The 12,208-nt window shown below is 37.5% G+C and overlaps 2 protein-coding genes across 4 annotated transcripts; both read left to right on the top strand.

Moving 5' to 3' along the window:
• The first annotated feature begins 711 nt into the window (after positions 1-711).
• LOC141720510 (transcription factor MYBC1-like) lies at positions 712-2,543 on the top strand. 3 transcript variants are annotated; one of them, XM_074522950.1, is made up of 2 exons: positions 712-1,970; positions 2,159-2,543. In XM_074522950.1, the coding sequence occupies exon 1, from the start codon at positions 1,069-1,071 to the stop codon at positions 1,951-1,953; it is 885 nt and encodes a 294-aa protein (XP_074379051.1). In that variant the 5' UTR covers positions 712-1,068; the 3' UTR covers positions 1,954-1,970; positions 2,159-2,543. The 3 variants fall into 3 exon arrangements, with proteins under 3 accessions (XP_074379051.1, XP_074379052.1, XP_074379053.1); XM_074522951.1 differs by having other exon boundaries at positions 2,168-2,543; XM_074522952.1 differs by having other exon boundaries at positions 2,215-2,543.
• Positions 2,544-7,226: 4,683 nt separating this feature from the next.
• Positions 7,227-8,219, top strand: LOC141719250 (uncharacterized). Its single transcript, XM_074521623.1, has 2 exons — positions 7,227-7,589; positions 7,662-8,219. The coding sequence occupies exons 1-2, from the start codon at positions 7,227-7,229 to the stop codon at positions 8,217-8,219; spliced, it is 921 nt and encodes a 306-aa protein (XP_074377724.1).
• The last annotated feature ends 3,989 nt before the right edge of the window (positions 8,220-12,208 follow it).

A 12,208-nucleotide genomic window follows, 5' to 3' on the forward strand; every position in this document is an offset into this window, starting at 1 on the left:
ATAGGGTCAAATATTTTTAGTTAGGAGGGATAAATTTTATATTTACATAAAAATATAAATAAAATATGTTTTTTTTAAGAATTGTATATAATAGAATTTTTCAATATTATGTCAATCTTAGGGCATGTATATATACATATATACATATGCGTGTGGTAGATATATATATATATATATAATATAATTTTCTTACGTGAATAAATATGAAAGACGATTTAAAATATTTTTTCAATGTTATATCATTTTGATCAACACCGTATCATTAATTTGCGCCCCCATTTGATCACCTTCTTATGAGTTTGTTTCAAAAAATTTATATATTTAATATTGTGTCATATAATTTATCTAAAACCGTTATGATATATCTTTTAAATTCAAGTACTCAAGATATATACCCCCTCTATTTTTTTATATGATGTTTGAAGTGCACATATTTCTAAGTTTTTTGGTCAAAGTTAGAATAATAATTTTTAAATTTTTTTTTAAATAAAAGTATATAACTAAAATTTTAATTTACAAAAATAATATTTTAAAAATTATTATTTATATAGCTGTCAAAGAATGTGTACAAAAAAGTCGAACAATAAGAAAAAAACAAAGGAAGTAATAATACCATCTCCTCTGAAAAAAAACGTGCAACAGTTACCTTAGCTGCAGTAAAAGCTGAACCTGAAATTAATAAGAATACAAAGATCCACCTCGAACACCCCTCCAAGTCCAAACTCCATTTATCCCCTGTATGTATCTCCCAAATCCCTTGCATCTCCTCTCTCTACACACGCAACTGTTACCAAACTATATCTCTCTGGGGAGAGAGGGAGAGAGAGAGAGGATAAACATATGAGATAGAAACATAATGAACCCCATCTCAATAATTTTATCCCTCCTTTAATCATGATTCTTGATCAAGTCAATCTCAAGTCTTTTTGTTTTTGGTTTTTTCCTTGTTTTCTTATGACTAATATCTAGCCTACTTAAATCTTGACCCACCAAAACAAATATATTGTACCATTCTCTTATACAAATATAGTGAAGCTTGTGATAATCTTGTACAACCAGAGAATCAAAATGAGAGAAGATGAGTCAAATTGGTTCTCAAAATGGGAAGAACAACTCCCATCACCTGATGAACTCATGCCTTTGTCTCAAACACTTATTACTCCTCATCTTGCTAGTGCTTTCGATATCACCAACAATCCTGTTATTAATAATACTAATAATACTAGTATTATTCCTATGCCGCAAGTTCATCATAATTTACAAGCTCCACCACAGTTACCTCCGCCTCTTCAGTCACCCAATTCAGGCGAATTTGATTCGTCTGAGTTGGGTGGCGGTGGAGCTGCAGGCGACGAGCCTGCACGGACACTGAAGAGGCCTAGGCTTGTGTGGACGCCACAGCTCCACAAAAGATTTGTGGATGCGGTGGCCCACTTGGGAATCAAGAATGCAGTTCCCAAGACTATAATGACGCTCATGAGTGTGGATGGATTGACTCGGGAGAACGTCGCGAGTCATTTGCAGAAGTACAGACTTTATCTGAAAAGGATGCAGGGACTTTCTGGTAATGGTGGTGGAAGTCATGCTTCTAGTGGAGACGCTGCCACTGATCATTTATTCGCTAGTTCACCGGTGCCAGCTCATTTTTTGCATCAGGGTCGTCCTAATTCGGAACAATTCATGCCTTTTGTGTCTGTCAATGCGCTACAACAGCAGCAAATGGTGGGTGTTGCTGGACATCCACAGTATAGGCATGTGGGTCATTTTGGGTCTCCCTCCAATGGGCAATTCGAGCATCCATTTATGGCGAGACAGCCACATCAGCAGCAACAACAACAGGTTCATAGGATAGGGACACCTGTCCAAAATTCACTGCCATCTTCTTATATTGAAGATTTGGAATCTGCCAACGCCAGGAAAGTACTCACATTGTTTCCAACAGGAAATGACTGAATACTGATTCGGATTTGGTAAATTGTTGTTTCTTTTTTCCGTTGAAATAACTTTTTGTGTGGGTCTTATGCATGTCTTCCTCAACTTGTTAGAAATGGAACTAACGCTTAAACTTGTCATTGATATCGAGTTGTGTGTTATTCCATTATGTTGACCTACTTCTATCACTTGTAACTGAAAATTTGGTAGTTATTTATTTTCCTAGTGTCAGCAGGTTCTTGAGACAGAATCTTGTCTTGATATCCAGCAATAATGTTGTAGTGAAAGCAGGAATAATGATGTCGGATCAATAATTTTTGCAAATTCCTCCAAGATTGCTGTTGGAAGCATGATTTACAGTTATTTCTTTGAAAGTGGTCATTTGCAGTCCCATCCCTTCATCGCTTAAAGCCTCAAGGTTCCAATTGATTAAGTCACCGGCCATCTGAAGTTTTCAAAAACTAGCTCCTGTCTGGCAACATCTACCTGAATAAGTATCAGAGGATGGCAATTGGCAAGTTTCTTAAGGCCCCATTCATCTGCTTGTATATTGATTATTTTGTAGCACTATAAATATTGTTACAAGCTTCAGGGAAATTTATAATTCTGTATTTTTCATAAAGAATCGTTACAAATGAATATTAGTTTTAGAATGAATATTGCATTTCCAGAGTTGAAAGCGAATGCTATCAACTAATTACTATGAATTTTATTAACTGACCATGCTTTCATGAAGTGTCATACTGTGATCAACGGAGAACTCTGGCTTTTCAATTGCATGAATTATATTATTGCTCCTTCATATGATATTATCATTGACAAGTATAGCCTTCAGTTTATTTTACGGTCTTCTTGGAACGTTAAACACCATTCTATCTTATAAGGGCAATAAATTTCCCTGGCTTCATGTCAGAAAGCTTCCCTGTAAAGGTTTTGGATAGTACCAACAAAGAATCCTAGTTGATCGCCTTTATTTGGCAAAACTCGTGTTTGTTATTGCATTAGACGTGCAAGCCAATTAAGTGATCCTAGTGTCTGCAACATTATAGCATCATTCGCAGGAGATGCATCAGTTGAAGTACAGACAATGATAAATATTAATCTGTCTCTGAATAACTATGAATTGTTGGAATGAAGCTACTTCTGCTGAGCTCAAACAAAATCTTGTCTGGTTGGCTAGCTTAATCTGTATATAAAAAGTATATCTGTTGATAATGTTTATAACTTGACAAATAGTTGGCAAAATGCTGAGGGTGTCATCAGTCACCAAGTAATACTCCTAGTATGTTGAATAACTTAATACTTGTAATCTTTCATGAACCTGATCATCTATATATGTTATTGATCATTTGGTGTCCGGATGATCTTGTATCCTTGTGCATTTGTCTGTGGGCCATAGAAACACTTTCATTTTGCACAGTTTACATACACTTAGATTGGATGTTATCTTCTATTTTTCCAAAACTTTGAGATTTTTAACTGAAACAGCCTCGTAATACTGAGGGTAAAATCTATAGATATGTAAGGCTTGTCAGACTTAGTACAGTATACATTCTTCATGGGACACACTGGACAGGCAGTGTGTCCATACTGAACAGACATTGAGAATTACATATCTACTTGATCTTGTTGTCCATCCTTTTCAAACTTTTTTGTGTGGTTCTAGTCAACATTACATGAGCATGTTTGTGCTGTATAAATTCATATTTACAAAATTTAATAAGCAGGACCACTGGCACACCACATGAGCTGTTATCAAATTAATTAAATTTTTAGCATCCCTTGGCCTTGTATAATGGAGGACAGATCTAGTGTAATAATGGTCCATAAGATCCCATGATTCCTTTAAATATACTAATACTCCTACACTGATTGAGATTATCTCTCTATCTTATAAATATTGTACGGCCACTGAATCAATCCTCCATTATCCTAGCAACTTTAATGTCATATATCAGAATTGCTACATGCTAGCACTCAACAACCAATTAAATCAACCGGATTCATGTCTTATTCTTCATCTCACGTAGAGCAATACTAAATCTGAGAGAGTTGGAATAAAATATTTAAGGAGATGGTTCTTATTTTTGATGAGTTGGCCAGCTGGGGTTTAAATTAGTATATGAGTCACACTCCTTGTAATGTTAATGTGCTACCCCCTTAAAGTAAATATATCGAAATACATGCTACTTGAATTGTGAAATCTTTGTACCCGTAATCGATAGTTGTGATAATAATACTGAATGAATGAGATAAAAATGAAGCTGGAGATCACATATTCCAGGTCATAAAATGCTAACATAAAACCGCCCTCGGCCTATATGAAGATGTGATTCCTCTTGTTTTGGAGACAAAACATAAATCTGCAACTTGGATTTGTTTGATGCACCACGACTTCATATCTAAATGAGTATATATGCACACGCATAGATATAATGTCCCTAATACTAATACTAATACACCGTCCTACGTTATTTTAGTTAGATAATTTTAGATTTCAGTTCCGAACAAAGGAGACATGACAGCTTGTTTTCGGAGGTTCTTCTTGCACTGCACACCATACAGATAATAAAGATAAACGATTGTTAGGATCATATTACATATAGGTAAATTATTGAAATAAACCTCCATACATTCATACCATAAAACTTACACGTATCATGATAAATTCGCAGCAATCGTTGCAAGGACCCTATTTACTGTTAAATTCATTATTGGAAGCACTCGAGTAAGAGGAACGAGTCCCTTTCGCTACCTAATCTACCAGACAGGGAATTAGTCTATCGTGTTGCTTAAAATAAAAAACTACTTGAAGGATAATGTATGGGGGTCACATTTCGTTCATTTGCAATACTAAGTCTGCTGCATTGCATAATAAATTGTAAACTATTGACTAACGTAGATAAATGGATACAATAAGCATCTTACAGATCAGAATCCTACAAGATCTGTTGATCATAATTGACATATGGAGGAGGGAATACAAAAATTAGTTTGGTAGATGACTAAAAATCAAGACATCCAAAAATACAACCCCCTTTGACAGATCATGCTCCACAGGATGAAGCCAAATCTCCTTCGAAACCTCGACCTCTCATTAAAAGAATAGTATAATGCAAGTAGACCAGATACCACTTGGCCAATTAAGCATTTTTAAGTTTCAGAGCTTAGTTCTGAACCAGGTAGTAAAAAGCCTACTGCCAAATAAGTGCAGTCCTGGCTTCTATGTTAACAAATCAAGTAGTCTTGTATTAAATATACTAGAAATTTTATTTCACTTTGCATTTTAATGATTTTGATTCAGCATTTAAATAGATTTACACCTTCACCTATTTCAGGCTGTCCCCGAATTACAATATACTTTGTTTAGCCTAGCAACGAAAGCAGATTCATATCGACTACTAAAAAGTATTAGGGTCCAGGTCCCTGACTATTTTGCAGGTCAACTTTCATTTAATTTGCTTTTGTTTGGTTTTGTGTGTTGTTGTGTCATGTGTTTAGTGTTCGTACATGCACTCACTCACTTGGTGTGTTATTGTGTTCAATTTTTTGCATCACTGATAATATTAGGGGGCTGTCCCTGGAAAAATCCTGCTGCCGCTTTGAGTCTTTAAACTTCCACCAGCAACGCAGGCAACTAATGATCGGGGCAAATGCCACCGCTATACTGCATAAAAGATTTGATATATCCTGCATCATAGAGAGACAAAATGGATCAGTAAAGAACTCTTAAATCTGGATGTGTTCTGAGCTTATGGTGATCGGATAAGATGGTCATTAAAGAAAGAAAACAAATTAACGTATCAGTTAAGGTGAACGACATAATCGCCTGATCTTATTGGTAAGTACCTCAACTAACAACACAGCAACACCTGAATTATAATTTACAATCAGAATTGGCTTCTTACTCCAAAACTCCAATTTACAATCAGAATTGCTCTATCAAGAGGATCCTATTTTGACAGGTGAATTCTAAATTAGATGAGTAGGTACATTTTCCAGATAAACCCTGAATTTAGCGTTTAAATCATCTGGACAAGTAATTCCTTCAAGTTTTTCAATTATATCATGGGGCTAGAGACGATACTTTGTATGTGACTCGTCATAAGAAGACTGAAAACTGGTATATAACACCTAAGACAACTTTACTTTTCTTGATTGCTGAAAACAGTTGGATCAGCGCCTTCAAACCTATGTGTAGTTTTGGGACGACATATTGAAACTTCCATATTTTTAAGTGAGCGTTCATTTTCCTTGACAACTGCTAGCAGTACACCATAACGCTGATCAGAAAATGGAGCATAAAAATAATTATAGTAAAATTAACAAAAGATATATAACATATTAATATAGGTCATTCCGCACAGCAGCGATGCTCATGTAAATACCAACCAGTCATTCACAACATTTAACCAATACGTTAAGTTTTAATTTGCAAAAGTGTCTTAAGGTAGACTGGGTAAAAAAGCATTAAATACGAAGACATGAACCGTTTCCTCAGAAATGGGAATGCTAGTGCATTATGTAACAAGATTGGTGTCACAGTACATCAATCATGAGTGTCAGTATAATGTGGTATGAAGTTACGCGATTTACATATGATTGGATTGGAAAGCCCTTTAAATTCATCAAATTGACAACTTCCACAAGTTAATTCCTTTCTCTTGTTTTGAACGAGGTTAGGTCATGCCTGTGAGCCTTAAGCTTAATATCGGTAGCCCCAAACTTGAACATGTGAGTAGCGTTTGAAAAGGATCTATGCAGTTGTTTGTGCCAATTACTTGTGAGCAAAATTAACATTGGAACTCATAAAGGATGATCTTGTACGTCAAGCTCCAGTGGAAGGACCAAACGGAAAGGGTGAAGATATATAAATAGTGCATGGCTTTAGAGCGCAATGCAGATGTATATAGTAACACAAACTTTCGCATAATCCCCGAAAGAGTTGTTGGAATTATGTTTTTATTAATCTAAACTTTTGTTTGAAATAAATTAATTAGGTAGTAGTTGGTTTGAATAATTTCAATGTGGTGGAGATAAATTAGGAAGTAGTGTACGTTGTGGAGTAGTAGTAGGAAGCAGTTTTTCTGTTCCAAGTTTTTAGCTGTGTTTTTCTATTTTTAAGTCTGTAACACAAAACATTGGAGAAGAATAAGAAAGTGCAAGTTCTCCTCCAGATAAAAGCTTTATTTTGTTTTGCATATTATATTTTATTCGCTTCATTGTGGTATCAGAGTCTGGTTATTGTAGGTACGTGCATGCATAAATTACAACCCAGACACACGAGTGTGCAGATGGAAACCTCAAAACCGAAGGAAGGTTCCGTTGGTCTAAGCTACCCACTGCTTACCAAGAGCAACTACACAGTATGGTCCTTGAAGATGAAAGTCTTCATGAAAGCGCAAGGAGTTTGGGATGCGATTGAGCGAAAGGATCCCAAGAAACCCGTAGAGGAGAAGACGGTACAGGTAGCCCTTGCAGCGATCTATCAAGGCGTGCCAGAGGATATTTTGTTGACCATTGCTGAGAAAGAAACGGCCAAGGAAGCGTGGGACGCGATAAAGACATTGTGTATGGGTGCGGAGCGAGTAAAAGAGGCGAAGGTGCAAACGTTAAAGGGCGAGTTCGAGTCACTGGTCATCAAGGACACAGACCAGGTGGACGACTTTTACATGAAGCTGAGTGGCATTGTCACAAACATTTGAGTTCTTAGTGAAACATTGGAGCAGGCTAGTGTTGTCAGGAAGCTGTTGAGGGCAGTCCCAGAAAAATTTCTTCAAATTGCTTCAAACATCGAACAATTTGGGGACATGAAAGTATTAACTATTGGGGAGGTGGTAGGCCGCCTCAAGGCCCACGAAGAAAGGACGAAAGGAAAATCAGAAAACACAGGGGGACAGCTCTTGTTAACACATGAGGAGTGGACAAAAAGGTCGAACAAGACCGGGTCATCTGCGTATCAAAACCAGAGACCAAGAGGAGGTTTTGCAGCACGTGGTAGAGGCAGGCATAGTTCCAGAAATCAAAATGGAGGTAGAGGACATTACCAACAACAGCAACAGCAACCCAAGGGTGAGGGAATTAACAAGGGTTATGCTGCAACTCGTGATAGGAGTACGGTGAAGTGTTATAATTGCGGTGTGTATGGACATTACGCAGCTGAGTGTAGAAAACCAAGAAAAGAGAGGGAAAAGAATAAGGAACAAAGCCAAGAATCAAACCTCACAAAATATGAGGACGATGAGCCTACACTACTCTTAACTGAGTGTGAAATATCGTGTTGTTGAATGAGAAAAGTGTAAAGCCAAACACTAATCAGTACGAAGGAACAAAGGGCGAGAAAAATATATGATACTTGGACAACGGTGCCAGTAACCACATGACTGGACACCGGGAAAAGTTCTACGAATTAAATGAAAACGTGAAGGGTCAGGTTCGCTTTGGAGATGGGTCGGCTGTAGAAATTGAAGGGAAAGGGATGATAGTATTCAAGTATAAAAATGGTGAGGAACACACACTTAAGGATGTATACTTCATCCCGAAATTGTGCAACAATATCATCTCTCTGGGTCAGTTGTCAGAATGTGGAAATAAAGTAGTGTTGAGTGGAGGATATTTGTGGGTGTATGGTGAGCAGGGAGAGCTTATTTTGAAGACACAAAGATCATCTAATCGGTTATACAAGGCAGTAATAGAGGAGATGAGTCCTGTGTGTATGTTAACAAAGGCTGAAGAACAAACATGGCTATGGCACGCAAGACTTGGATACGTGAACTTCCAGTCACTTCAGGCTATGTCAGAGAAGGAAATGGCACGAGGACTTCCAAAAATGGTGCAACCAAAGACTGTGTGTAGTGGTTGTTTGTTAGCAAAACAAACAAGAAAATCATTCCCGTTGAAAACTACGTTCGTAGCAACAAAGAAGCTCGATTTGATACATGCTGATTTGTGCGGCCCTCTCTCTCCACCTACTCCGGCAGGAAACAGGTATGTGTTTTTACTGGTTGATGACTATAGTCGTGCAATGTGGGTGTTTATGTTAAAGACGAAGGATCAAGCAATGGAGGCATTTAAAAAATTCAAGGCTTTGGTAGAAAAGGAAGCACAAGATATTGTCAAGGTGTTGCGAACAGACCGGGGGGGAGAATTTATGTCAAAAGAATTTGAAACTTTCTGTGAACTTGAAGGCATCAAAAGACATTTGACAGCCCCCTACACCCCACAACAAAATGGGGTTGTAGAAAGGCGAAATCGAACTGTGATCGCTATGACAAGGGGTATATTGAAAGAAAGGAATATGCCAGCTGTAATGTGGGGAGAGGCAGTGAGGCATTCAGTTTATCTCTTGAACCGCTTGCCAACTAAGTCTCTGAATGGTGAAACTCCTTACGAGGCTTGGACAGGGGTAAAGCCAGAACTCGATCATGTCAGAATATTTGGGTGTCTGGCACACGTTAAGACGCAAAATGTGGCTCTGGGAAAGCTTGACGACAGAAGTGTAAAAATGGTTTACATTGGAAAAGAGCCAGGAACAAAGGCTCACAGGTTGTTTAATCCAAATACTGGGAAACTGCAAGTCAGCCGCGATGTAGTGTTTGAAGAAGAAAAAGGTTGGAAGTGGGAGCACACAGAGACGCAGATGGATGGACAACAATCACATGGTTCCTCATTTGTTGTTTTGGATACTCAGATTAATGCACAGGGTAACATCGAAACAGAAACAGAACCGCATACTCTTGACACTCAGAATACAAGGGAAAGTTCTATTGGTGAGCCTAACAGTGAAGGCGATAGCTTCGAGTCATCAGGTGAAACAAGTGAACCCAAAAGGTTCCGTTTATTAAGTGAAATCTACGACACCACAGAAGAAATAGAATTGGATGATGAACTTTTGCTGATAGGTGTTGAAGAGCCAAAAATATTTGAAGAAGCTAAGGATATCAACGAGTGGAAAGAAGCTATGGGTGCTGAAATCACGGCAATTGAGAAAAATAAGACATGGGTCTTGATAGATTTACCAGAGGGACGCAAACCCATTTCGTTAAAGTGGGTTTACAAGATTAAGAGGGACACAAATGGAGATATTGTGAAATATAAGGCAAGGCTTGTGGAACGAGGATATATGCAGAAAAAAGGAGTAGATTATGACGAAGTCTTCGCACCTGTGACTCGCATTGAAACAGTGCGATTGTTGTTAGCTTTAGCAGCGAAAGAAGGCTGGCAGGTGCATCACTTGGATGTAAAGTCCGCATTCCTGAATGGTGATTTAAAAGAAGAGGTGTACGTAGTTCAGCCTAGTGGTTTTGAAAAACATGGGAAAGAACACAAGGTATTGAAGGCACTCTACGGTTTGCGTCAGTCACCAAGAGCTTGGTTCTCAAGATTAAATAATTATTTAAGGCGTTTGGGATTTACAAGGTGTCCTTATGATCATGCCGTGTACACAAGACGTGAAGGAGATGAGTGTCTAATAGTTGCAGTGTATGTGGATGACCTGTTAGTAACAGGGTCGAGTACGGGAAACATTCTAAAGTTCAAGGCACAGATGAAAAACGAGTTTGACATGAGTGATATTGGGAAATTGGCCTATTATCTAGGATTGGAGGTGAACCAGCGGAATGGCTATATTGAAGTTAAACAGACATCATACGGAAGACGCATCTTGGAGAAGATGAATATGTTAATGTGCAGGCCAGTCAAATTTCCCATGGAGTCCAAGATACAGATAGGAAAGGATGAAGGTGGAGAGCTAGTCGACTCCACATTATACAGGAGTGTCATTGGTGAATTAAGGTATCTTGTTCATACTCGTCCCGATATATCTTATTCTGTGGGTGTGCTAAGCAGGTATATGGAGAAACCAACAGTGTTGCATTACAACGCCGTGAAGAGAGTGTTACGATACATAAAAGGCACTCTAAGTTATGGTTTAGTGTATCATCAGGGGTCTGGTAACTATCTTCTAAGTGGTTATTCAGATAGTGATCATGCAGGGAGCATAGACGATAGAAAAAACACTACAGGCGTAGTGTTCTACTTAAATGTGAATCTGATAACATGGGTTTCGCAGAAACAGAGGTACGTAGCTCTGTCTTCGTGTGAGGCTGAGTTTATGGCCGTTACAGCTGCAGCAACGCAGGGAATATGGCTGCAGAACTTGTTAAAGCAAGTGATGGATGTGTCCCTGGGACCTGTGGTAATCTATGTGGACAACAAGTCCGCGATTAATCTGACCAAAAATCCTATCATAAACGGTAGGAGTAAGCATATTGATATGCGCTTCCACTTCATTAGAGATTGTGCGGAGCGTGGGGAAATAGAAGTGAAGTATGTGAAGACACAAGAGCAAAGGGCGGATATTCTGACCAAACCATTGACAGCTGGGAAGTTCAAAGAAATGCGGATGTTGCTCGGGGTCAAGAACCTGGACAATCAAGTTTAGATGAAGGGAGAGAATGTTGAAATTATGTTTTTATTAATCTAAACTTTTGTTTGAAATAAATTAATTAGAGTAGTTAGTTTGAATAATTCTCAATGTGGTGGAGATAAATTAGGAAGTAGTGTACGTTGTGGAGTAGTAGTAGGAAGCAGTTTTTCTGTTCCAAGTTTTTAGGTGTGTTTTTCTATTTTAAGTCTCTAACACAAAACATTGGAGAAGAATAAGAAAGTGCAAGTTCTCCTCCAGATAAAAGCTTTATTTTGTTTTGCATATTATATTTTACTAGTTGGTAACCCGTGCCAAGCACGGACCCGAAATTAAAAATAATAGTATCACATTATTAATTGCATAAAACTGAAACTAATAATCCGTGCAAAATACAGATCTAAATATAATATATAAAATGCTGATAAAATATGTAGTTAAAAAAGTCGAAGTTAAGTGTAATTTTAAAATTTCAACGTATAGTTCTAGTTATGCATGCTCCTAATTATTTACTTATATAAATGACATGTTAACTTACTAATACAATTATTTTAAAGTAAACCGACGCTTGGATGTTCAGCAACATATAAAAATTGAAGGGTAATAAAATTTATAGGGAGTAAAAGTTAATTTTTGTCGGTTGAGATTTTATTACATAAAATTATAAAAATAATTGTATAATTTTGTAGTGAGTACCAAGATTTAGTACCTAAACATGATTTCCTTATTAATATAGATAGTTGATAACTCGTGCGACACACAGACCCGACACTAAAAATATCGAATCTATCATATTAGTTTTATTTTTGTGAAACGAATTGTATCTTTATCTTATGAACCAAGTATCTGTTC

The sequence above is a fragment of the Apium graveolens genome, chromosome 4 (genome assembly GCF_009905375.1).
Source record: "Apium graveolens cultivar Ventura chromosome 4, ASM990537v1, whole genome shotgun sequence".
NCBI lineage: Eukaryota > Viridiplantae > Streptophyta > Magnoliopsida > Apiales > Apiaceae > Apium > Apium graveolens.

Excerpts from the sequence above, each read along its gene's own strand:
- LOC141720510 (XM_074522950.1), top strand. The coding sequence starts at position 1,069 with ATGAGAGAAGATGAGTCAAATTGGTTCTCAAAATGGGAAGAACAACTC.
- LOC141719250 (XM_074521623.1), top strand. The coding sequence starts at position 7,227 with ATGGAAACCTCAAAACCGAAGGAAGGTTCCGTTGGTCTAAGCTACCCA. Across the intron at positions 7,590-7,661 it reads TCATCAAGGACACAGACCAG|GCTAGTGTTGTCAGGAAGCT; the intron begins GTGGACGACTTT and ends ACATTGGAGCAG.